Raw genomic sequence first — 27,162 nt, 5'->3', positions numbered from 1 at the left:
CTTTTACATTAGCTGCCAGTTCATGCATTGGTGCTGTACCATTCATTGAGCATTGACATGACACCCCAACATGGGGCAGAGAGGGTATAAGACAGAATATGGAAGAAAGGTACATCTACCACTAAGACACTGAAAACTCTGAGAAGGGAAAACATTGAGTCATAGCACTTCATAATTACAGTATCAAAACAATATTTCTCTTCTATTTTCATAATCCCCCCCCCCCCCCCCCAAAAAAAAAAATTACACTATGGTAAATAGAATGTACATTGTAAAAAAAAAAAGTTAAAAAGTTATTTGTCTTTTTAAATATTCGAGGTGAAATTCAATACAAAGCAAAAACAAAACAAAACAATGATAATCAATGCTGAGTTTTTTTGTTTTTGCACATGGTACATAAATATACTTCTCTTTGAATTACATGTAAAGGACAAAACATTTGGTAAAAATACAGTAGTAGAAAAGAACACATGGAATTGGAAACACAGCTTCTCAATGTATAAACATAATCTATAAACAACACATCATGAGAAAATGCTATAATTTACCTTTCTGTGGGACTTGTAAGTTCTATACACATATACATGTACATACATGTATTATTCCATTACATTTAATATTAAGAAAATATCTAGTGACCATGTAGTTGAGGATAAAATGAAGCTGGCTAATTCTGCACAGTTAAACTTAAACATGAACAATCATATAACTGTTGACCTTATAAAAACCCCAACATAACAGACTCAAATTAAATGAGTATACACATACAACTAGGATAGTAATAATGAATCATTTCAAACTTAATCACAGTAATATTTTGTTTAATCTTAATAAAGAAGGTTTCTCCTTCACTACACAGTGCAATGTAAAGTTTATAAACAGACTCACTGTGTAAATAATGGTTAAAATACACAGAATATATCTATCATTCAGTTTAGCTTAGAATAAATATGTCTTGTTACACAACACCTATTGTTATATTATTGTAGATGTCAGAGACTATAGGAAAGCAGATAATTAGAGTAATAGAGCAGATGGGGGATGTTCCTCTGGTAATGGGGCCGGAGGGGGGTGTTCGGTTGGTATTGGGACTGGTGCCTCCGCAAAGGCAGTGGTTCCAAGTTTGATTCTCTGAATAATGGTTCCGCGACAAAGAGGACAGTCCTTAAGGGGTTCTGAGCACTCTTCACAACAACAAACATGGCCGCAGGAGAGAAAAATCACAGCAGACTGAAAATAGAGACAGCAAAATAAATACTTGTCCTCCTATGCAGTAATGTTGCAAAATCAAATCAAAGTTCCTATCATTTATCTAACTGAATCAGTACCATATAATCAATTATATAATTGATAGTTTGAACTTTCATTAAAAATAACATTATTTAAATAAAGTTAACCATGTAATATTTATTCTGAGTAAAATATTAAATGAAAACATAATTTCCATATCAATTTTTTTTACTACATACCTGTCTATCAAGACATATCACACATTCTGAGTTAAGTCCTCTTGCTAGTACGGAGCTTTGCCTAACAGGTGGAGCTGATGGTTTTGGATGGTCAAAGGTCACATTCTCCTGGAAAAAATAAGCAAAAACAATGATTAAGCTTTTACGTGTCCTTGCTGTGACACTTTCTCATTAAAAAAATTGAAAGCTCAAAAAATCTCAAAGCTGTTGAGCTATTTAAGAAAAACTGTTCTAAAAATTATTCAAGTAAGCATCATAGATTAGCAAACTTTTAATGAACATTAAGTACATGTAATTACCAAGGTATTGACATGTATTTTAAATTCTCATACATTTTGAAAAATATTGAAGAATTTCAAATTGCTTTTTCTTCTCTCTCTCTCTCTTTTTTTTCCCCGCATATTTAAAGTTAATGTAGATAACTGTCCCACTGCAGATATAATGACACTGATTTATTTATTTGAAGTTTTAGTTTGAACTTATTCCAAAACATTGCTGTTAATAATTTTGCATGGCTTAGTGCAATAGAATTATAGAATTGTAAAGTGCACATATCAGTTGTTTTTAAAATCAAAAAAAGATTGAGGATTTATTTGTAGCTAACACGAACTGATTCGACACAGGCACGTTATCCAATGAAGGTCAATGTTCAAACATAACTGTCAACAGACATTTTTATACGGAATTGCAGTTAAATGTGATTAAAATAGAATCAAGTTGTTTAAAAAAAAGTTTTAACAAGGGGAAAGCTGTCAATGTGACAGCAAACCAGATTTTCTTTTGTGTGAACAGTACTGGTATTTCTCACATGAATTTTGCAAACTTTCTGTCTGAAAAAAACTGTATGAGGTGACATTCCAACAATATCAATGTACCCTATGAACATATTTTTTATAAGAATGATTTTAAAAGTTAAACAGCTAGTACTGTAAACCAACTATTATTTGCGATATCTTTAATTTGCAATTCGTCAGTTTGAAATCAATCCGCGACGATTAATTTTCGCGACTCAGGAAATATTCCCTACAAAAGCAAAGAAAAATAAATGGTTCGCGGCAATGAATATTCGCGAGTTAAAGTTGGTCAGGAAACTCAAGAATATTTCTCGCACGTGAATGAAAGTTGGTTTACAGTATTTTTCACATAAATTATCAAAAAACAAAATCCAATTTCTATGTAAATCTCTGATATATGTACAATTGATCTGCAAAATAAAAAAAAATCTTGAAAACTGTGGGAGGAGTTATCCAGACAAATGAAGTACCCTTTTAGCAGCTGCCTGCCTGCCCACCTACCACTTTCACCAATTTCAATAGCTGGACCATTTCAATAACCAGATTTTTCTTACAGAAAACCCAGTTAAAAACCAACTTTATATGTCTCACACTGCTAATTATACTGGTAAAAATGTGTTACAAAAGAATTTTTTTTTACCTGGTCCTTGAACTTGTCACTGATTGGTTTACTTGGAGTTGGTTCAGCGACATCACTGGGATATGTGGCAGCCTTTGATGTTCTGAAATTTTGGGCATTCTTCAAAATAGCTCTCCTTAGCCCAAGTTCATGAACACCCATCTACAAATTAACACATCATATATTGTACATGTATATCAATTGTTACTTTAGAAAACCATGCTTAAGGTTTGAAATAAAAATTACTTGGATATTCATCACATCTAAAAATATTTTGATACAACAAAGTTTACATGCAATTTGCTGGAAACTTAGTATTTTTGATGTTTCAGCAATTCAAAGTTTGAATTTCTCAATATGCATATTTTGATCGACAATTTAGAGTGCCATTGCTCTGAATGTCATAGGTGTCAATCCTGGTCTCTTACTGTGTTTACAAAATGGCTCAGTTATTGTGTCTATTAAACTTGTTATTTAATAAATTAGTGGTAGTTGGATCATTGATCATAATTGTCTAGTAGTTTACAGATTTGGATGCACAAACATGCAATGTTTGAGGAAGATTTTTTCACCTTCCCTGGACTCTGATTGAAGGTCTTTTTTTTCTTGCAAATGCAAAGGCTTTGTTTCCATTCAGAACCATTTTTATGCTCTGATCACGAACATTTTAAAATATTTTTAAGGAAATAGCATTTTGTAAGAATTTTACCGACAAGCATTAAGAAGTCGCACCAGAGAGAATCAAGTATGAAATTCTAATGGTGGATGGCACCATTGAGAAATGAAATTTTTTTCTGTATGTTATATTCACAACTGGAACAGATAACAGAAAAAGAATTTATTTGAATATCTATTATTAAAATACTGTACGAAGGGGAACCTGCATGCTAAAATATTTGTAACTATAAATAATTCACAAAATCAAAATGTAACAAAGTGTTCTAGTCTGTCTATTTAATTTGTAAAAAATTTAGAGACATAATAAAAACCTCTTTTTTTTGCACTGGAAAAAGCAAAGGAACAGGAGATGGGGCATTGGAGGGCAGACTTCACTTACACATACATGTACATTTTCGGCTTTTATTTTGATTAAAACATTCAGTATCCTTGCTGTATGAAAATTTTACAACTGGAGAGAGCAAGGCACATAAAACAAAAGGAAAGGGGGGGGGGGGTATCAAGATATTGAACTGTATTGGTTGTTGGGGTCTTCATTTTTTTTCATGTCTGAAGTTGAAGAGTGGAGGGTCTAAAAAAGAATTTATCACCTTCTTGATTAAAGTAGTGATGAGGGTATCCATCAATTTTACATATTCTTTTGTGAATATGGTTCCTAGTGTATACATGTATTTCATGTTTAGCTTAAAGGTGAAGATAACAAAAAGTGATTGATCTCAAAAAGTATACATACAATACAAATCTGTGAACAGGGCAAAAAACATGGACCCCTGTTCATTCCAGAGATGGGATCAAGTGCCTAGGAGGAGTGAGCATCCCCTGTCACCCGCCATTAGCCCTATGTATTGATCAGGTAAATGGAATACCCATAGTAAAATTTAGTATAAAAACAATAGTCAAATTTAGTATAAAAACAAAGGCCTAACAATTAGTATGAATTATGTCAGAGAAAATACGACCCAGTTGATAGGTTGTATATGCTAACAGGTTATTGTAACAACCTTAGAATTTAGGAAATGCTGACTTTAAATAAGGAGGTTAAAATCTCTGTAACATCAACTTATTTTTTCAGTAGCTTGCCTCTGTTTAAAAATTGACCATACTCAGAGCATGCTCTTGCGTATGGAATAAGCTAGGAGACATAAACACAATATGCTGGTGATAGTGGAATATTACTACAAAAATAAGGAAAGTTGATGATGGAAAAGCTGAAGCCATCTCGTTTGTCATACAGTTTAGTTGTTAGTTGGTCCTTATCATCAATAGTCAGTAAAATATCCAACAAATGATATTGGTTAAAAGTTCATACTTGTTTCAGGTCATCATCTGTCATTTGCAGCAAGGTTTCTATGGTGATGCGATGCCTAGCAAACACAGGGAGATAATCCTCTGCTCCCGAGTCTTCCAGTACAGTCACCACTGCAATCTCTAAATGTCTCTCCTGTAAAAAGTTTATGAAAAGTTACTGTTTGTGGAAAGGACTTTTTCTAAAGATAATTAAAAAGAATACTCCAGGCACATTTGTTTTATCAACATACAAATTTTGAGTATCCAATGAAAAACTCTGTTATATACATATTGTGATTCACATATAGGGTCCTATTATAATTTATTCAATTACTGAGAGAGCTTACTCGATCCATGAGAGCCTGAGGTTTCTTGTCCATCAGTCTCTGGTACTGTACCAACCAATAGTCTGTCTGCCCATCCTCCTTTTGTTGCTCCATCTCAGCCTACACACAAAGAATGAAATACAGACCCTCAAAATACACTCTATTATACAGCATTCAAGTCAATATAACTAAAACCAGACACAGTAACAAATCTTTGTTCTGTTAATTTGGTCAAATAATCAAATTTGTTGGAGTTTCATTTGAAATTCTTGAATCAATGGACCAAAGTTCCCACTAATATACACATACCAGTCTCTTTTTGAGTTCGTCTCTTCGACCCTCTTGTTCATGCATCAGTTGAGACAGTAATCCTAACAATTCTATCCTCTTCTCAGCAAGTCGGTTCTGTTATAAAAGAGCAAGACAAACTACAATTTGTTGCTGAAGGAAGATAACAAATGAGATTAATATTCTTTGTATTGACTAGTCACATACTGTAGTAAACTAGAGATTCTGTGAACACTGAGCTCACAAAATAATATCTCATGCTCCCATATGAGTATAATGGCTAAGTCCATGTTTTGCTTATCAGAAACTCCAAATACATGTCTGATTGAAACATAAAATAGGAGGTACACAATGGCACTTTGTGATTAAGATTTTGTGAGAGTCTCATTAAATTTTATTCAGAGGTATAGGAGAAATTGCAGATAAGAGATGGGTACCCCAATATTTATAGAAATAATGGCAGTGTTGACATTTTGCTATGGGAAACTCCAAATATGTGTCCGATGGAATTGTAAAATAGGAGATGCACAATGCCACTATATAATTAAAATTTCAATAGTTTTATTAAATTGCATTCCATGGTGTAAGAGGAGTTGCAGATAAGGGATGGCTACCTGCAAGTGTAATGGACGGATGGATGGACACCCCCATCACTATATACCCAACCACTTTTCAAATTGGGGGGGGGGGGGGAGGTATAATAAATGGCAAAATTCTACACAAAATCTTAAAGCTCAGAACTTTTCTTCATTCTTTTAAATGTGTCTCAGCACACGGTCAGAACATTACCCTTGTACTTACAATTTCGTCATCTGTTCTTTCCTCTTTACGCTGAATCTCCACCCGTGTAAGGCTGGCTAATTCCTCTTCAATCATATTTATCTGCTGGGCAATCCTCTGGGATTTAATATCCTTCTGGATCTGTAAGGCCTCAAATGCATCTCTCTGAAACTCCTCCTGAAAAAAAAAGCAAGACAGTATAAGTATTTAATATGCAAATATTTGACTGAAAATTTTCTACACAAACTTCATACACATCAATATTGTACATTTTAAAGCATATTTCTAAAATGAAATATGTACAGTAAATCAAAGTTACCAGTGCATATAAATATATTAACCAATTTCATATTTTAGTTTAAGCTCATAAATTTTTTTTTATCTGATAATTCTGAATATAGCAATTGCTGAAGTGTGTCGAATTGCTGTCTATCACAGATATCAGTCTGATCCATTGATTGAGGCCAAACTTCACCTGTTTCTGAAGAACTTCTAACATATTGGTGTTAGCAAGATCCTTGCTACGAAGAATGCTCTGTACTTGGTCCTGACTTGTCATCTCCTCACTAAAAGATACAAAGATCATTCAGTTTACACTAAAATCAATGCAGTTCTGAATATTTAAGGGCCGATCCAGGAATTTTGAAGGACAAAGGGGTAGGGTTCCATAACTAGTCCAAAAAAAAAACTGACTCAGAAATATTTTGAACAATCAACCCCCCCTCCCACTGGATTCTCTTCTGGCATGCCACAATAAACTACATAAACTACTACTGGATATACTGTACATATGATTCAGAAAAAACAAGACTGTAGTGGTAAAAAAAAATCTTGGAAATTGATATGCTTACTCATGCAAGGCTTGTCTAAAAGCATGGTCTTTGGTATTGACATAGTTGGATCTCAGATACTCAAACATTTCTGACTCCTGTAACATAGCCTCCATTGCTCCTGAAACAGTGAAGACAAAAAGTTAAAGCTGATCATTTACCATCATCGTTATAAACAATAAATCTAAGACACTGCACAATTTATCTTTATAAACTTTTATGTTGTTGCATATCCATATCAAAGTGCTATCCATTGTATATTTTTTGACACAATATACATATGCATAAATCAGGGTACTTGCAATTCATAAATTTTATCACAAGATACTGTGTATTAATCAAAATCAATATTGATAAAACACTTTGATAAAAAGATCATGAAAAGACTTGCATATTGGTGAATTCAAAAAAATTTAAATACTCACATTATTTTTGCAAAATTGCTAAACAAAGGTGACACAAAGTTGCTACCCAAAGGTGACAAAAATTGCTACCCAAAGGTGACACAAAGCACCAACCCAGACCAGCCATATTGATATTTTTAAACAATAATTTTATTCTATGAATTACCGGTACTGGTAATGTACAATTTATACAATTACATGTACAATGAATTCCACACTATCTAAAACTGTACTCACTGAGTACTTCCTGTTTCCGCAAGTTCTGAAGTTCTTCTGCCTTGACAACATACAACTGTTCATCCTCGATTCTTTCTCGCTCCATAATTTCCAGAAGTTCCTCTGTTTTTCTAGCCTTCTCCTGCATCTCCAGCATATTCTTTATCAGATCATCAGTGCTGTCTGCCACTGTTGGATTTAAAAACAAACATAACATCAAAGCAAACTTTTTGGAGTCTCATCCCCCAATGCAGTTATAAGTGAATCTTGATGTAAAAATTCTAATAAAAAAGAAACTAGGAGAATATTTACCCTGTTGAATGTATTTAACAAGTTTCTTCCGCTCTTCTCCTCTTCCATGAAAAATAGTTTCTAGTTCTTTGTCCATCTTATTTTGATCCTAAAATTCAAATCCAAATAATATATGTACATGTATATTGAATTGACAAATGCATTGTCCATATTTCTCAAATTAGATACTTAATTAAACAAAAACAAGAAGTCTGTGAGCGAATGCTCACTAATAATACCCCCGCTCTGATGTGAATACACAAGTTCGGTTATGGACAAACACAGTGATAATCAGGAAATTGACATCGGATTTGTAAAAACTGAATCCCAACATATGGCATGCCTAAACAAAGAGAAAATTTCAAGCATCTGCGATGAGTAGTTGCTGAGAAAACTACGACCAAAATTTATTATGTATGGTACGGACAGACGCATGGATAAACAGGAAGTTGACATCGGATTTGTTCCAAAAATGAATCCTATTATATGGCATGCCTAAACAAAGATTGTGCTAAAATTTCAAGCATCTGCAATGAGTAGTTGCTGAGAAAACTACGACCAAAATTTGTTATGTATGGTACGGACAGACGCACGGATAAACAGGAAGTTGACATCGGATTCGTACAAAAATAAATCCCACCATATGGCATGCCTAAACAAAGAGTGTGTTAAAATTTCAAGCACCTATGATGAGTAGTTGCTGAGAGAACTGCGACCAAAGTTTGTTATGTGTGGTACGGACAGACGCACGGATAAACAGGAAGTTGACATCGGATTAGTACAAAAATGAATCCCACCATATGGCATGCCTAAACGAAGAGTGTGTTAAAATTTCAAGCACCTGTGATGAGTAGTTGCTGAGAAAACTGCGACCAAAGTTTGTTATGTGTGATACGGACAGACGCACAGATAAACAGGAAGTTGACATCGGATTCATACAAAAATGAATCCCACCATATGCTTGCCTAAACAAAGATTGTGCTAAAATTTCAAGCATCTGCGATGAGTAGTTGCTGAGAAAACTACGACCAAATTTTTTTATGTATGGTACGGACAAACGCACGGATAAACAGGAAGTTGACATCGGATTCGTACAAAAATGAATCCCACCATATGGCATGCCTAAACAAAGAGTGTGTTAAAATTTCAAGCACCTCTGATGAGTAGTTGCTGAGAAAACTGCGACCAAAGTTTGTTACGGACAGACAGACAGACAGACGGACAGACGGACAGACAGACAGACACACAAGGGTAAAACAGTATACCCCCCTCTCCTTCGGAGCGGGGGTATAATTACCTTTGCCATTTCCTCTATGAACCTCTGTTTTTCGCCCATGGCTTGGCTGGCGAGCTGAGCTTGCTCTAACATTTCTAATTCCATCAATCTTTCTAACTCTATCCTCTGAAGTCTTTTCTTTTCCTAGTAAAACATAATTTGTAAAAGATAGGAACTTAACACATCTCTTACCCTTTCTTGTAAAAATGTGCTCAAAGGATTACATAATAAACATAGGAAATCAAAGATTACAGGCACATCTCAACAAATTTCATCTATAAGTAAGGCAAAGTCTCATGCCAAATGAGTGTTCAGTAGGATCCATAGTTACATGTTAAGTTCTCCATAACAGACCTTTCATTAATCAACTAACAAGAGGCCCAAGGGCCTTGAATCGCTCTTCTGATACACTGTACAACCTATCACTTCTATTTGAAGCCTCTAAGTATCCTGTATATTTAGATAAACCCTTGAAATTCCAATTCACACTCTGAGAACCCAAGATGATTCTAAGCCAATTAGTACCTGAGAGTCTGTCATGGTGACCTACTTATCACTTGTCATTCTCTGAACTAAGTTTGATAATTCTAAGCTAATTAATATCTAAAATATTTTTTAAAATTATAACCATAAAATTTTTTTGTTGTACTCCAAGGACCCAAGATGCATCAACTGACAAAGTTTGATGATTCTAAGCCAATTAGGACCTGAAATATTTAATTAAAGCCATAAATTTTCAAAAGTAGATCACGGTGACCTACTTTTCAGTTGCTGTACTCCAAGGACCCAAGATGCATCAACTGACAAAGTTTGATGATTCTAAGCCAATTAGTACCCAAAATATTTAATTAAAGCCATAAATTTTCAAAAGTAGGTCAAGGTGATCTACTTTTCAGTTGACGTTTTTTGAGAACCCAAGATGCATCAACTTACAAAGTTTTATGATCATAGGCCTTAAAGTATTCAAATTATGACTCTTTGAAAACGAAAGCCTGCAAAGTTCAAAAAGTAGGTCACTGTGACCTACTTTTTAATAAATATGTTTTATGGCCCCAAGATGCATCATCTTACAAGATTAAATGATTCTAAACCTCTCGGTATTCGAATTAATGACCTTAATTGTTTTGAAAAAGATTAGCCATAAAATTTAAAAAGTAGGTCAAGGTGACCTACTTTTTAGTTGACGTACTTTGAGGACCCAAGATACATCAACTGACAAAGTTTGATGATCATAGGCCTTAGATTGTCTCTAAATCATTTTGAGAAAGAATGGCCAAAAAATTTAAAAAGTAGGTCACCGTGACCTACTTTTGACTCAACATGATATGAGGTCCTTAGATGCATCAACTGACAAGATTTGATGATCCTAGTCCTTACAGTAAGCAAAATATCAACATTTTATTAAAATGCAATTTTTGGTAAACTTTGAAGTGACCTTGAGACCACGCCCTTTGCCCCAGGGTGAATCCCCTTGCAATTTTAATCTACAACATATCCTTATCCTTTTGTGTAAGTTTGGTGAGAATCTGCCCAGTGGTTCTTGAAAAGATTTTTTAGCAACCAGTACTTTGTTTCTATTTTCTAATTATCTCCCCTTGTTTAAGGGTCACAACCCTAGTATGAAAGGGAGCCCTTGGGCCAAGGATACCCTGTGACAAATTTGACAACAATTGGCCAAGGGGTTCTTGAGTTATGGCCCATATTCTAAAAAGTTTACGCACACCGCACACTGCGCAAATGGCCATAGCATTAGCTCTTTGAGCCTTTGGCTCAGAAGAGCTAAAAATATTTGTCACTTTGTGCATCTTAAGCAACGCAGTTAGTACCGTATGTATTTCTAGATACATCATCCAGACAAGTAAGAATTACTTGGGAAAGGACCTGCTTCAAAAACCTTTATAAGTTAATATGGCCATTTACCAAGAAAACATTCATGAAAATTAGTTGCAACGTATGACTTAAGTTTGATGGTGTTACATACCAAGATGCATCACTTATTAAACTTTGATCAACATCAGTTACATGGAAATGAACCTACTCCAAAAAAATAATAATAACCCGATAGTATAGGTCAAATGAATTATCTAAAGCAATTCTGGTTGTCTGCATATCTACATGCATCATCCATGCAAGTCTGGTCAGGGTAGGTCTAATAGTTAATTGGAAATGGACCTGTTCCATAATCTTTATCCTGATCACTCATCCAGAAAATATAGGTCAGATGCAGCAATTGAACCTAGTCTAGCTGTCTGCATCTCTAGATGCATTATCCATGCAAGTTTGGTCAGGAATTATAGGTCATTGGAAATGACCTGCTCCTGAAACTTTAACCAGGGATGCCAACATGGGAGTATAGTTAGCTTTTTAAATTTGTTATATATCATTGTAGTGATTTTTTTTTTGAAGGAAGTGAAAGGTAAAATTTTTATTGGTACACATGATTATATTTACATGTGTAATTATTACTATATTACTACATGTATAAGCTCACCTTTACTGAGTTGAGCTAAAAATTTTGAAAAAATTAAGGAGTACATGCATTACATACATTATTGACGTGCATGTTACTTACCATGATTGAATTGTAGCTATCAATATTTTGCTGAAATGAAAAGAAAAAGTCCTAGGATAACAAGAGGCCCATGGGCCACATCACTCACCTGAGTAACTTTGGTCATGCTGTTCATTACCAGACTTCCCCCCTTGTAATACCTAGTGTGGCCCCGCCCTACCCCCGGGGGTCATGATTTGAACAATTTAGAATCTACACTACCCCAGGATGCTTCCACATAAGTTTCAGTTTTTCTGGTCCAGTGGTTCTTGAGAAGATTTTTAAAGTTTTTTTCTATATATTTCAATGTAAAACTTGGGATACCCTATTGTGGCCCCGCCCTATTCCTGGGGTCATGATTTGAACAATTTAGAGTGTACACTACTTGAGGATGCTTCCACATAAGTTTCGGCTTTTCTGGCTCAGTGGTTCTTGAGAAGAAGATTTTTAAAGATTTTTCCTATATATTTCAATGTAAAACTTGGATTCCCTATTGTGGCCCTGCCCTACCCCCGGGGGCCATGATTTGAACAATTTAGAATCTACACTACCCCAGGATGCTTCCACATAAGTTTCAGTTTTTCTGGCTCAGTGGTTCTTGAGAAGAAGATTTTTAAAGATTTTTCCTATATATTTCAATGTAAAATTTGTATTTCCTAGTGTGGCCCTGCCCTATCCCCGGGGGTCATGATTTTATCAATTTAGAATCTACACTTCCCCAGGATGCTTCCACATAAGTTTCAGCTTGTCTGGCTCAGTGGTTCTTGAGAAGAAGATTTTTAAAGATTTTTCCTATATATTTCAATGTAAAACTTGTATTTCCTATTGTGGCTGCGCCCTACCCCCGGGGGCCATGATTTGAACAATTTAGAATCTACACTACCCCAGGATGCTTCCACATAAGTTTCAGCTTTTCTGGCCCAGCGGTTCTTGAGAAGAAGATTTTTAAAGATTTTTCCTATATATTTCAATGTAAAACTTGGATTCCCTATTGTGGCCCCGCCCTATCCCCGGGGGTCATGATTTTAATAATTTAGAATCTACACTATCCCAGGATGCTTCCACTTAAATTTCAGCTTTTCTGGCCCAGTGGTTCTTGAGAAGAAGATTTTTTAATGACCCCACCCTATTTTTGTCTTTTCTGGATTATCTCCCCTTGTAAGGAGACTTGGCCCTTTATTTTAACAATTTAAACTCCCCTTCATCCAAGGATACTTCGTACCAAGTTTGGTTAAAATTGGCCCGGTGGTTCTTGAGAAGAAGTTGAAAATGTGAAAAGTTTACAGACGGACGGACGGACAGACAGATGGACGGACAGACGGACGATGGACAACGGGTGATCAGAAAAGCTCACTTGAGCTTTCAGCTCAGGTGAGCTAAAAACTTTGAACAGAAATTACCAATTCATTTAATAAATAATAAGGCATGAACAAGCTAAAAAAAATAACAAAATAACACACACAAAAACTTTTATCAATTCAAACTTAAATACAGCAAAAAAAGATAATTATTTATATTTGGATACATGTATTATGTTAAGTCATGTTGTACCTTTAATGCACTTTCCTCCTCCTCTGCAGCTTTGGCAAATGAAGACCGTTGAGGGGATAATATCAGATTGGGTGGTTCCAGAATATCCAACAGAAACTTGGAAGGAGGTTCATACTCCATCTGACACTCTATTAATTGATAAACATCATTTACAATATTTTAAAACATATCTAAGATGTCAAAGTGTATAGAGGTACATGTATCCCTAATTATACAAGGCAGAATATTACAAGAGGCCCATTGGCCACAACACTCACCTGAGTCACTAATGGCCTTGCTGTTTTTCATCAGCAGATTAATTTTCTTAAATTTTCCTATGTAAAACTTTGATCACCTATTGTGGCCAAACCTATCCCCTGGGGTCATGATTTGAACAAACTTAATTCTACACTTCCTGAAGATGCTTCCATATCAATACCACTAATCATGCCTTTGCTTATTCTTAAGTAAAACTTTGATCATTATTATACCCCACCCTACCCTTAGGGGGACATGATTTGAACAAACTTGAATCTACACTATATAATGAAACTTTAATATAAGATTCGACCTTTATGGCCCAGTGATTCTTGAGAAGAAAATATTTAAAGAGTTTTTCCTATATTTTCCTATGTAAAACCCTGAGGGGTCATGAATTGAAAACTTGAACCAACACTATGTAATGAAGCTTTAAAATAAGTTTTAACTTTTCTGGCCCAGTGGTTCTTGAGAAGATTTTAAAAAATATTTTCCTGTATATTCTTTTGTAAAACTTGATTGCCTGTTGTGGGATCATACTGCCCCCAGGCGTCAAGATTTGAATAAATCTGAATCTACACCAAGTCAGGAAGCTTTCACATAAAGAACTAAGTACGTTACGTATTATTCGAAGGCCCACAATTTTTCGTATTTTGATATACAAGTTTGCAAAAATATAACTACTATGTACATGTAGAAGAAGATTGGTAGTTTTGATATATAACAAAATTTCGCAAGTACGTTGATTAGAGGTATTCACAGGATTTAAACATCCGTTCTTTCCGGAAATTGCTATTTTTTCCACTATTTTTACAACAAATTCCCAAAATTGAAGTAGTGCACACCCCTCGAGCAAAATAAAACATATATATTTGAAAATAATTTGATAAAAGACAAGCAAAAATAATGCTAAGAATTTGCTCGAGGAATGTGCAGTATGTTAATTTTGACATTTCATGACTATTTCCGGTGGTGGATACCAAGTTAGTCGAGAGGCGAGTTCTTATCTAGGAGCAATAATAATGGTGTATTTCGTGTAATAATGTTAAAGAAATAAATTTATCATTGATTGACCATATTTATATTGCTCATACAAATATATTTGTCATGAAAATAGCATAAAAACTAAAAAAATGTTTTATAGAAATGACAAATTACGATATTTTTTTAAATAACTAAGCCTTACACTTGCTAAATGTTGCCAGCAAGAAGGGAAGAGATCAATTTAATATACTAAAGCAATAAAATATAAATGTTCAGCTGACAAATGAAATCACTAAAAGTATTATTGCAGAAAAGAAAATGCTTAAATCCTAGCCTTTATTTCATCTTGCTACTGAAACGGTCTAGTTGACGTCTGCATGTATGTAAATAAATTACGCAAGAAACTCAACGATGACGTCACAATAGGTCCCCTTGCAACACATTCTTTTTGGAAAGGGGGGGGGGGGATAAATTCCCAATCTTTTGGATGCTGTTGGTCAGGACTGATTAGATTAATTAATATTCTGAAGTCTTGTATTTTCAGTCATTTATACAAGTGCACGGTTGATGTTTCAATATATTTTTAGATTTTATAATACACGCACAATATAAGCGTGTTGCATCTGCATCTGTATATTGTAGACATTGCCGTTAATATTATGCAAAGCAATATAAAAAACAAAGGCTCATATTTCACCTAGTAAAAGAGCCACAGCGCATTTGATAGGTATTTTCGCCTACTCTACTGGTGATTCCTTAAATTCATTGTTTAACCAAAATTTTATCATACAATCTTAGTTTATACATGCGTAAAACCATACCACACATTAATGATATTTCAATATTAATAGTTTCCTCATATGATAAATATGAAAATTATCCAGTTTGTATGGAGTATATAGTAAATATTGAGGTATCCACCTAAAGATGACAAACTGTTGTCAAAGACCACCCTTAACCAGGAAAACAAAAACAAAAAAAAACTTTTGAAGGATTTTATTCGGATATGACTGCACTTCTAATTTTGGTTAAAAGGTGGTCTTCATATTGAAAATGATGAAAATATATATTCAATTTTTCTTCTCATATAATCGTAAGATTTACCAATCTGTCTTAAAATTATTCATTCAACGTCATTGACTTCGTTGGCGCAATGGTATGATTGCTGGAATGTAAATATGGTGATAGCGAGTTCAAGTCCCACATTTTTTCCATTTATGCTTTCTTAAATTTGTTTTTCTTTGTGTATCTTTTCTACGTTTTTCTTTATTACGTTTTATGATATACATAAGTTCAGAAAGTTATAATATACACAATATACACTTTGAAAGTAGCTCGGAAAAAACAGTCCTAAACTATTTTATTAAAGTTTGCAAATTCATAGCTACTTGTTTTATTTTTATTGATTTTATAAATCTTTTGTCTCAGAATTTGAGTACTGAACAAATTAAATGATTGTCATTTGACATACGTGCAACTACGAAAATATAACACTCGTCCTCAAATCATATTACATAGTTTGATCTTGAATTGAAAAGGTATATCTATAAATAGAATCAGGTGATTTCCTTTTACATTCTCGAGTCAGCCGTGTCGTCTGAGAGGAGCTATGGCTCTTTATTTTTTACCCGTATATTCTACTTGAGATCATTCCACATATACCAGAGTTGTAATTTCTTATCTGTCGAGGATCCAGTGAAGTTAAAAGAAGACTGGAATGAGAAAGCGACAGAAAGGTCCAAAAAGGAATTTCGGACAAAAAAAAAAATTTAAAAAAAGCTGTATCGGATGATGGGTTCACTTTTCACAATGTCACCTGTATAGAAAATTCTTTCACCCCATTACGGCAGTGTAAGTGTATCACACAATATAAGTACTGTGGAACAAAATTATTTGTCAGTGTGGACAAGTCTGAAAACAAGTTATTTATTAGGCACGAAGAATCAGGGACGCAGGGCCCCTTCCCACTTTTTTCCGAATTTTAAAAATGTTCATTAAAAGACTAGCCACCCCCCATCTATTTGCTGTAGCATAGGTAAAGTTTAGGAATTTAGTGTATTGGGGGAAAATTGGTTGTGAAAAAAAAAATGAAAAAAAGTTTGAACCTACCGTGACACGGGGCCTCGGTTTTTAGGTCTCATCCGAAAGACCCGCAACTTTCACTTCAAAGTGCCGAGCGCTTGACGAAGGAACAGTTGCTACCTATTTTTTATCGACTTAGGTCGGTCGCAGCCGTGATTTGAACACACGACCTTCCGATCACGGCGCGAGAGCTCTACCTGAAATGGATTGAAAGTGCCTATATTCATTTTCTCCATAGGTTTGGTATCAAAGGCTCACAATTCTTACTTAAAGATAGGCTCATATTGAGCAAAACTTCAAGCAACAAAGTCGAAACTTCAAGCAACAGTAGTTATTTATAATTATATTTACGTATTTAAAAAAAAGATCGTAAAAGTGTTCTTCAAAAGAGTAAACGTTTATACATGTTTATTTTTATTATATTTATTTATTTATTTTTTTATTTATTTATTTTTTAATTTATACATTTTTTTTTTGAGAAGCTATACTAAGTTGGAGAAAGTTGCTAAAGAAAATTGCCCATATAATAGAAGGTTGCCCATGCCAACTATCCAAGAGAAGTGCTACAGCTTGTTTGGGGGGGGGGGGGGGATACTTGATTCGTGTATTTGAACAGAACCATCTGGAGACATATAAAATTATTAATCGAATGACAGTACTTTTTCAGTTTTTTTTTTGGAAACTTTTTCAGATGACAAGACAGAAACGTTTTAAACACACTTTGCTTAGATAAATTCATGAATGGCATCGCGAGAATGGGCTGGGGAATTTGCCCTTTCAATGTTATCTATTAATTAAAATTTCAAATACTTTTTGAAAATATCTTTAATGCTTTCTCATAAAATTTTATAGGGAATCTGACATTTATAAAATAGTGTTAAAAGTTTTAATGCAATCTTAAAACAAACCAAGTAATTCGCATAAAAAATAGTCTAGCTTTTAAAAATCAAACTCTTGCTTGAATTAGAATAATCGGATACTTATAATAAACGTACTATTAAATATACGTTACGCATTTCTCTCTCACTCTGCCCCCCCCCTCTCTCTCATTTTAAAATCATATAAATTAATCTTTTATTTGTACGTATATTGTCGGACCCAAAAACCAAACTGTTTGTCTCACTCTGGGGCCTTTATTTAACCATTTGATGGGTCAACAAAACGCATTTTGCCCGAGAACCTAGTAGTGAAGAAGAATATGAAATTGTGAAAGTTTATGAAAACAACACACAAATTTCGAACAGAAAAGATCACTTGAGCCTTAAGCTCAGGTGAGCTAAAAAGTTTACAACGATGACAGATAATGGACAAATTTTGATCAGAAAAGCTCACTTGAGCCTTCGGCTCAGGTGAGCTAACAACTGAATAACACCACATGACACACAGAAGGACGCTAGACACTATGCTCACTTGAGCCTTTAAGATTTTAGCACTGGTGAGTTGAGGTTGTTTATAAGTAGATACTAACTCCTACCTGTGCATAGAAATGTCATGATTTCTTCTGTGCCCTTCTTGCATATATCTATAATGAAATAAAAATAATTAGCAATTCGAAACAAAAAAGGATTTTGCCTCACAGATACTCAAAGCAAATAATACTGGTAAAGGGACAAACATGAAAAATATGTTATTTCTATAAACCTTCAAAATTTCCAAAGTTACAGCACAATCTAGGACACCTTATCCTGAGACCACAAGATCTCATAATATATACAGACCTCACTAAATAAGCAGCAATATTTTACCTGGGGAGGGATACGTTATTTTCTGGACATCTATGACTAGAGTTTCCAGTGTCCTAACATTGCACAACTGAGGAGGTAAGCTGGTGATTTTATTTTCTGATATATCCAAGGTCCGTAAGCTCTTTAGGCCACACAGGGACGGGGATACAAGTTTCATTCTATTTCCTGAAGCAATAAAAGGGGTTTATCAAACAATTCTAGAACATGTCAGAAATCAAGACAAGCAAATTTATTTCTTCAATGATGAGCTTGGAACTAGTAATTAGGAAATACCTTTTAAATTTAATGTCTGTAAGTGTTTCAGATTTTCAATACTCTTTGGCAAAATTGAAATTCTGTTTCTTTCCAAGTTGAGTACCTGTATAGAAACATAAATCCATTCATTCAATTAACTGTAAATGGTTGCTAAACAATCAACATGCATATTCAATCTCATTAGTCTAATTTTTTCAATGTTAAGTACCATTTACACTAACCTGTAAACAAGTCATACTTCCTATGTCTTTGGGCAAAACTTTAATTTCATTGTTGTGCAAGTCTAACACCTATTCAGACATAAGTATGAATAAAGAATAAAAATTATACTTGCAAAAGTGCAATACTAATTAATTGACAAAACCATGTATATATCCAATTTTACAGTACATGTATACACTTCTGAGATATAAATCTATTACAGTTCTCGTAAATATATTCAAACAATACTCTTCCTGAAATATTTATATGACCCATACTGTCCTCATACATGTAATTAAACACACCCTTCCTGAGATATCTATGTATCCCTTTCGGTCCTCATACACGTAATTATATACATCCTTAGCTTCCTGATATAACTTACCCTTACTGTCCTCATGTCAATACACTTCCCGCCTTCTAATGATCCTAGCCAGTTATCACCCAGGAACACTGCCTGTAAAACCAATCATTACACTTGATTCTTTATAATTACATGTATGCACAGATAAACTGCTACTCCACTTACTACTACACTGCTTACTGCGTACATCACAAGTTTGCATGGAAAAGGACAATACAAATGAGTGCTGTAAGGATGATGACCTCTTTAGTTATAATAGTAAAAACTGAAGGTGGATACTAGTAGCCTTTAAAATTCCCTATTTTTCAAACTTTTCGACTGACCAAAACGGAAATCAGAAAAATAAATAATAAAATCATAAGGTGTAATTCAGATGCTCAATCTCTTAGCCTTACCCCAAAATCATAGGGGTTGGCAGCTCTGCATTATTCTCTACACTGACATATGATTCAATTTTCTTCAGTTTGAAAAATAGTCAATTTTTCTTTATTTTCCCCTTCAAAATGTCTATTTAATTCTGCCTATTTAAACACATTCAAATATATAAATATATATATGAATATATATATATATATATATATATATATATATATATATATATATATATATATATATATATATATATATATATATATATATATATATATATATAAAGCACTAAAAATGACCAACGACACGAACAATAAAAATTGTCAAATTTTCGGGACGACCTGTCCCTTCCTCAGGACAAAGAAAAAAGTTGAAAAAGTGAAGAAATATTAATATAGAAAGCACAAAGAATTTCACTTATATGAAAATATATATATATATATATATATATATATATATATATATATATATATATATATATATATATATATATATATATATATATATATATATATATATTATATATATATATATGTTTAATTCAGTGGATAACAGTCACATGATGAACTCATTTTCATATCAACAGTTGTCAAAAATGATGAAGTCAAATAAGGTGGATTCATATATAAAAACAGTGTTAAACATGTGATAGCTATGTAAAACATTTGATAAAAAGAATCTCCTACGATTTGTGGTTGAATATGATTTTTATCCAACTCCTTGTATGTTTGCTATCCCCTCGCCAAAGCTTGGGATAGCAAACACACAACTCATTGGATAAAAAAATATATCCAACCACAAACCATGGGAGATCCTAGGGATCAGTCTCGTTAATCTGGACATCAATAATCCAAAGGCTTCACCTTCTGGACGAAATTTGTGGGGAACAATTTATATTCATATATACCAAAGTATGTTTCATAATCCGGACACTTAATTAATCCGGACAATTTGCTCGAGAACAAAACATACACACATGCTCTTACCTCTTTACTCAAAATCTTGCACAAAGAAAAAACCAGAGGTGGGATCTGAAAGTAACAAATTTGGAAATGTGTTTATTTCAACACACTGAGAAAAGACATCATCAGTAACACTCTAAACATTCATCCATGACATAAATAGGTTTTGTAATTACCATAGATTAATTCTTACCTCTTCAAGTTCACATTTTGATAAATCAATTGTGGGTTCAGGACTTTCTTGTGCCTGAAAAAAACAATCGATATAAATAATAAAAAGAATCCTTCGAACTGTCTAAACATTTTTAATTCTGCAGCTTTTTGACTGGGGGTATGATAAACGCTAAGAAATATCACTTTTGAATAAAACATGTACACCACTTTAAATTTTATCAAATGCTGATGTTCCAAACAAAAACCCACCAGATATAATTGATGGTCCATGCGCTTTTTGGAAGCCTCACTCTGTTTTCTAAAGAAGGCCATCATTCGATTTTGTTTGGAATCAGATGGAGTGGCTGGGCTCTGGGTAGAGGAAGAGGTATCTATAGAGTCTGAGTCTGACTCTGCCGCTGAGGCTCGGCTTGCCTTGCGAGAATTCCCTGGGGTATGGTGTTTACCGCCCGCATGCTTCCCTTCATTCTGTCCCATTCAAGGAATTATAGTAATTTCTAAAATGCACAAATAAGATAATATTTTCTATTTAAAGTAAAAAAAAAAGAAGAGTTTTACTTCATTACATATTAAACTGACCAATTAGTACAAGCTCACAATACTTACTCTTCCTACTTTTCTCTGAGCATAAAAAAATGTAAAAAAAGAATGTGTTTGTGAAAACTGATGCCTCCGTATAACAGTTGATGGCCAAGATTAGTTTTTCAAAAGTAAGCCAAACTCCTAGGTCAAGGTCAAAAAAGTCAAAATTGTTGGTACCCAAGGAAAGGAATTGTCACAAGGAATACAAATGTGAAACATGAAAAAAAAATATCAAAAGTTATGGCCAAGGATAAAGTTTTTTAGAAGTAGTACAAACTCCAAGGTCAAGGCCAAAAGGTAAAAAATGTTGGTACCAAAAGGTAGATCTTTTCACAAGGAATAAACTTGTGAAATATGACAGCCCTAGCACCAACCATTCAAAAATTTCTGACCAAGGTGATTTTTTTTCAAAAGAACATCAAACTCCAAGGTCATAAGAGTTGTTACCCATGGAAAGGTCTTGTCACAAGGAATACATGTGAAATATGAAAGTCCTAGCTCTAATCAATCATAAGTAAAGTCTGGTAAATTTTGCAAAAAAGGGTCAAACTCCAAGGTCAAAGTCAAATATGTTGGTACTCAAAGAAAGGTCTTGTCAACCATTCAAAAATTATGAACAAGGTTAAAGTTTTTGTGGACAAACAGACAGACCAAAAACTTACAGTTTTTGTGGACAAACAAATGGATGGACCAAAAACTATGTGCTCTGAATCTTTGATTACAGGGGCATAAAAATTCATTAAGAATATTATAAGGCCCCTATTGACAACAATTAAATTTAATGATATGTTAAAATTAAGCTGAAAAATATACAAAGTCAAATACAGAATAGACTTAAATCAGAAAAAGAAATTTAAAATTTACCTTGAAATGATAAATGCACCAGTATATATTTCTTTCTTTTTTTACACAGCAAATGTTAAACCTATTAATGAAAAACATTTTGTAGTATCATACATGATATTAAGATTTAAAGAATATTTTGCATGGGGTCTCTATTTGCAAAAAAAAAAAAAAAAAAAAAAAAAAAAAAAAAAAAAATGCAAAGTTTCTTTAGTTGCAGAAAATTAATTACCCCCTCCCCCTTAAACATTTTTGTGTTTATAGTGAAAGCTTTTGAAATCAGGCTTATAAATGTGAAATATAATGTTACACACTTTCAGAATCATTCAAAAACCTGGTTGGAACAGGTGCAAATTCTAATAAAACCAAAGTTCTTAAAAATGAGGGGATATAATCACTTATTTCACTGAATCGAATTTTATTTGATACATAGTACAAAGATGATTAATCTCCTGCTAAGAAAAATTTCAAGATCACAATTTGAATAATAGCTATTCTGTTTATGATCTACAGACAACTGTATTCCTATATACAATAACTGAGTATGCCTAAGTGACATCAATTCCCAGCAGATTATGGTTTCCAGATCACTTTACAATGAAACCTGGATCAATGCATGCCAATTCTTGGCCTTGTTAAGCACAGCAGTTTAAAATATACAGAAACAATCAATAACTCTGCTAAATATACAGCCATTAATACCTTACCATGAACAATAACTGTCCTGATCTGGTTAGTACATGGATTTTTCTGATTTTCATTTTCCTAATTGCCCCAAGTTAACAAGCACTTTTGTTACAACAGAAATGCATGCATTCCCCTGAGTAATAGGTTTGACAAAAATTTGCATGTCTGCTGTTTGCAGATCTGTTGATGACATTTGTATAAAGATTATAAATTCTGATGCATAAGTTAGAGAACTGTAGTGGAATTAATCATTCAATCTGTAAACTAAATCTTTACTATCCATAGAAATCATCAGATATTAAAGCATGAAAAAAGGCAAAAACTGGCCATGGGGTTCTGATGCTTACATCACTTTATCATCTTTCACATTTAAATTGATAATTCTTGTATAAATTCAAGATGAGGAAAGGAAGTATTCACCATAAAACAGAGAAATACGCTATCTACACTGTTAAATATCTACATTCCCTCAACCTTGTAAATATGCTCTCAGAATAAAACTGGGCAACTTGCAACTTGATATGGTGAATCAACAGGGACATAACTGCATGCATTCCTACTGGTATAATTGTTTATATGCATATGACAAAAATTTACATACACCATACACACTCACCTTTTAGTCGTATTACAAAATTTTTGCTATGTTTGACATTAAATTGAAATTTATGGTGAAATCGAACCCAGGGGACTACATGTATAGGTTTCCTCCTCCTCTGTCTGTCCCTCTATTTGTCTGTCAGTCTGTCCCACTTAGTTTGTCGCACTTTTTTCTAAACACTTGCAGATATTGAGCTGAATTTTGGTATGTGAGTATACCTTGAGTATAAGCTGCAGATCAATTTGCATTTTGTTCCGCTTGGATTACTATGACAGAATTACAACCTTTTTTAATATATATGGGGAACCAGATTTCCCCACTTGATTTTCCACATTTTTTCCCTAAAGGCTTGGAGATATTGAGCTGACTTTTGGTATGTCAGTCTACTTTAATGAGATCATATAGATCAAGTTTGCATTTTGTTCTACTTCATGACAAGGAATTTTTAGGATATTATGGTCTTTTTAATTTTTAAGGGGAACCAGATTACACTTGCTGGTAGGGGAGTAGTATTGCTTATGGAAATACTCGCAGAATACTTTAATTTTTAAAAATTATGCCCTTTATTTCATTGCACTACTGCCATATTGCTTTAATATCTTGGATTAAATTAGAAATATTAAAATGGAAAATAAATCTTCCAGTGCAGTACTCTTTGGATGTCTCACAATGAATTAATTAAATCATTTGAACTTCTACATTACATTTTTTTGTGTAGTGTTTTCCAAACTGAATTAACAGTCTATCCCAAAAGCACTGGTCTGTCGGACAAATCCAATGAAAATCGATTTGGTCTGATGATGAAGTTAAAATAATTGGTCCAAATGCCTGAAGGCCTATCAATTAAAATTTGTGTGTTTTTTCTTTTTACTTCATTTAATTGTCTATGAATTACAGGAGACTCTTGTAAACGCAGAAGTTCAAGGGACCACTGATCTTGAGTTCAAAAATCGGCATTTTCTCCCGATGGTTATCAAAAAAAATTTCTTTCATTCAAATATTTTATAGAAATAATTGCACCAAATCTACAGTACTACTAAACAATATTCTTCGTTATCTAAGTGTTCCATATATGATTTATTTCATCTAATAGTAAATTGTATTAAAAATTTAATATGCATGGTCATACAAAAACAAAAGTAGAAACAGCAGCATATATGTAGATAAATAAACAAAAAACATTTACAAAGTATCTCAGGTAATGTAACTGAATAAATAATGTATTTAACATTGCTATTAATTTTGTGTCTTTTTTTATATATTATTGTTTGCCTTGTTTACGAAAAAACACAGCAATAGGTCGCCAATCAATAACGCTCATGACGCAATTGACTGTCAATCTAAATTTTTGAAAGTTCTGGAAAATAAATGCCCTTGTTGATAAAAAGCTTCAGTCCAGAAAATATTGATTTGGTCCTGTGAAATGCATCAGACTGCCAGTCCGAATGTCCGGTGTTAAATATATTTTTTTCGCGAACACTGAATTAAAGTACATAGGTTTATTATAATTAATAGACCTGTATATTTATATTTATCATGCCAAATAGAGTAACTTCACAATAATAATTTTCTTGTGTCCAAAAATAAGAATCTTCAGGATGTGCATGATACTGCTATAATAACACAATATATTTATTAAAGTAAATAGATTAAAATAAACAGTCTCAGGCCTCACCAATTTAAAGCATGAACATTTGAGAATTTATATGACAGATTCTGGGGATTGAATGAATTTATTTGCCAGGTACAAATCAAAGTACTAATACTCATTTTAATCTGTGTAATATCTCTACCTTTAAAGTAATCATGATTAGTTACATGTATGTGTTGTATGAATTCTGGAATTCTGTTACATATAATGTGATGACAAATATGTTCAAAATTCAGAGAATCATTAAGCCATAACAAGTACTTGCTACATGTTTTTTTTTTTTTTCGTGAATACTGACTTGATATTTATACATTTGAAATAAAAATTACATACATCTATCAAGAACAAATAATTATATGTTGACAAATCTAGCCTAATAATAGATTCTAGTTACATCCTGACAATGAGTAACCCAAAGCAAAAAAATTAAATGGATAAAAAGTGAAAAACAAGTGACTATGATACCTGTAGCACACTGTCAGAAGTTATTAAACCACGGTTCTTCTGGCAAATGAATGAATGACATTTTGCAATATTTTCTATTTACATCATTATCCTAAGCTAAAGAGAACCAGCTAAATTTGGTCACGTGGTGTTATGTTTATGAAGTCAGCAGAGAGTGTAATATTCAATTTGATTGGGCAAAAAAATAGAGGTCCATGGGTCACAACGCTCACATTTTTTTGCAGTCCGAGAGGCCAATCTATTTGTGGTTTTGACGATTTTTTTTGACGATATATACAGAAAACTAAAGAAAACAATTTGAAGATTTTTTATGGATATGCCCCCTCAATAATTACGCGCCTGATGACCTTTCTTGTACAGGAATTTTTTCTTGGTAGTGCCCCCCCCCCCAACTGAAATTGCTTCCTAGTACTTAAGTTCATCAGCTTAATACCCAGGAGCAGAGGAGAAGATTTTCAAAGCATTTCAGTATATAATCAGTAGAGCCCGACCCTAACACCAGAACCCCTGACCCAAGGGCCATGAAATTCATAATTTTGGAAGAGACACTTTTACTCATCATACTGAACTTTGTACTCAATTAATCGGCTTATTACCCAGGAGCAGAGAAGAAGATTTTCAAAGAATTAATGCATTTTCACTATATAATCATTAAAGCCCCATCCTAACATCAGAACCCCTGACCCAGGGGCCATGAAATTCACAATTTTGGAAGAGACACTCTTGCTCATCATAACTATGTACTTAATTAATCTGCTTTTAAAATACCCAGGAGCAGAGGAGAAGATTTTCAAAGAATTAATACATTTTCACTATATAATCATTAGAGACCCGCCCTAACACCAGAACCCCTAGCCCTGTGGTAATGAAATTAATAATTTTGGAAGAGGCACTCTTCCTCATCATAACTATGCACTTAATTAATCGGCTTAATGCCCAGGAGCAGAGGAGAAGATTTTCATAGAATTAATGCATTCTCACTATATAATTATTAGAGCCCCGCCCTAGCGCCAGAACCTCTGACCCTGGGGCCATGAATTTCAAAATTTTGGTAGAGGGCTCAATGCCTATTACAATCATGCTATCAGTTTGACTGCTTGATGTCCAGGAGTAAGAGGAAGATTTTTAAAGATTGCATTTAATTTGATGGTTTTAGCCTCACCCCTCAGGCCCCAGGGGGGCAGGGACCATGAATTTCACAATTTTTACTCCCCTTCACCCACAGATGCTATATGCCAAAATTGGTTGAAACTGGTTCAGTGGTTCCAGAAGCTAAAGCTAAAGAAGCTAAAAATGTTCAAAAGTTTACGATCGATTGACGACGAACGACGACAGACGAAAACAGATAGCAATAGGTCACCTGAGTGACTCAGGTGACCTAAAAAAGTGCAACTAGCTGCCGCAAGTCATAGGACTTCCTATTTTTGTGTCTAAACAGAAGCACTTTACTTCAAAACTAGTTGTGAAACTTTAAAATCTAGGCGCAAAAATGACTGTTACGTTCAAAATTCACAAAATGGGGGAAAATTCCTTGGGAATTTATATCAAGATTTTTTTTTTAGATCATAAATACTTAAAAAAAATATTTGTACTAAAACGG

At 33.7% G+C, this 27,162-nt stretch overlaps 1 protein-coding gene across 2 annotated transcripts; it reads right to left on the bottom strand.

Moving 5' to 3' along the window:
* Positions 1–286: 286 nt before the first annotated feature.
* Positions 287–25,680, bottom strand: LOC133197412 (E3 ubiquitin-protein ligase LRSAM1-like). Of its 2 annotated transcripts, XM_061333434.1 has the most exons (24): positions 25,563–25,657; positions 22,180–22,240; positions 20,983–21,230; positions 20,753–20,806; positions 20,584–20,628; positions 19,250–19,321; positions 18,885–18,953; positions 18,682–18,766; positions 18,409–18,573; positions 18,138–18,185; positions 13,361–13,488; positions 11,831–11,860; positions 9,280–9,402; positions 8,004–8,091; positions 7,713–7,880; positions 7,093–7,192; positions 6,717–6,807; positions 6,263–6,418; positions 5,483–5,578; positions 5,195–5,293; positions 4,870–5,001; positions 2,904–3,044; positions 1,470–1,577; positions 287–1,230 (listed from the first exon to the last, which is right to left on the bottom strand). In XM_061333434.1, the coding sequence occupies exons 3-24, from the start codon at positions 21,208–21,210 to the stop codon at positions 1,018–1,020; spliced, it is 2,439 nt and encodes an 812-aa protein (XP_061189418.1). In that variant the 5' UTR covers positions 21,211–21,230; positions 22,180–22,240; positions 25,563–25,657; the 3' UTR covers positions 287–1,017. The 2 variants fall into 2 exon arrangements, with proteins under 2 accessions (XP_061189418.1, XP_061189417.1); XM_061333433.1 differs by lacking the exon at positions 22,180–22,240 and having other exon boundaries at positions 288–1,230; positions 25,563–25,680.
* Between the last annotated feature and the right edge of the window lie 1,482 nt (positions 25,681–27,162).

This window comes from Saccostrea echinata, unplaced genomic scaffold (genome assembly GCF_033153115.1).
Source record: "Saccostrea echinata isolate AGI-Se365-2 ecotype Australia unplaced genomic scaffold, CSIRO_AGI_Sech_v1 ptg000030l, whole genome shotgun sequence".
NCBI classification, from domain to species: domain Eukaryota; kingdom Metazoa; phylum Mollusca; class Bivalvia; order Ostreida; family Ostreidae; genus Saccostrea; species Saccostrea echinata.
The sequence above is the reverse complement of the archived record's forward strand: the minus strand, read 5'-3'. Positions and strand labels throughout refer to the sequence as shown.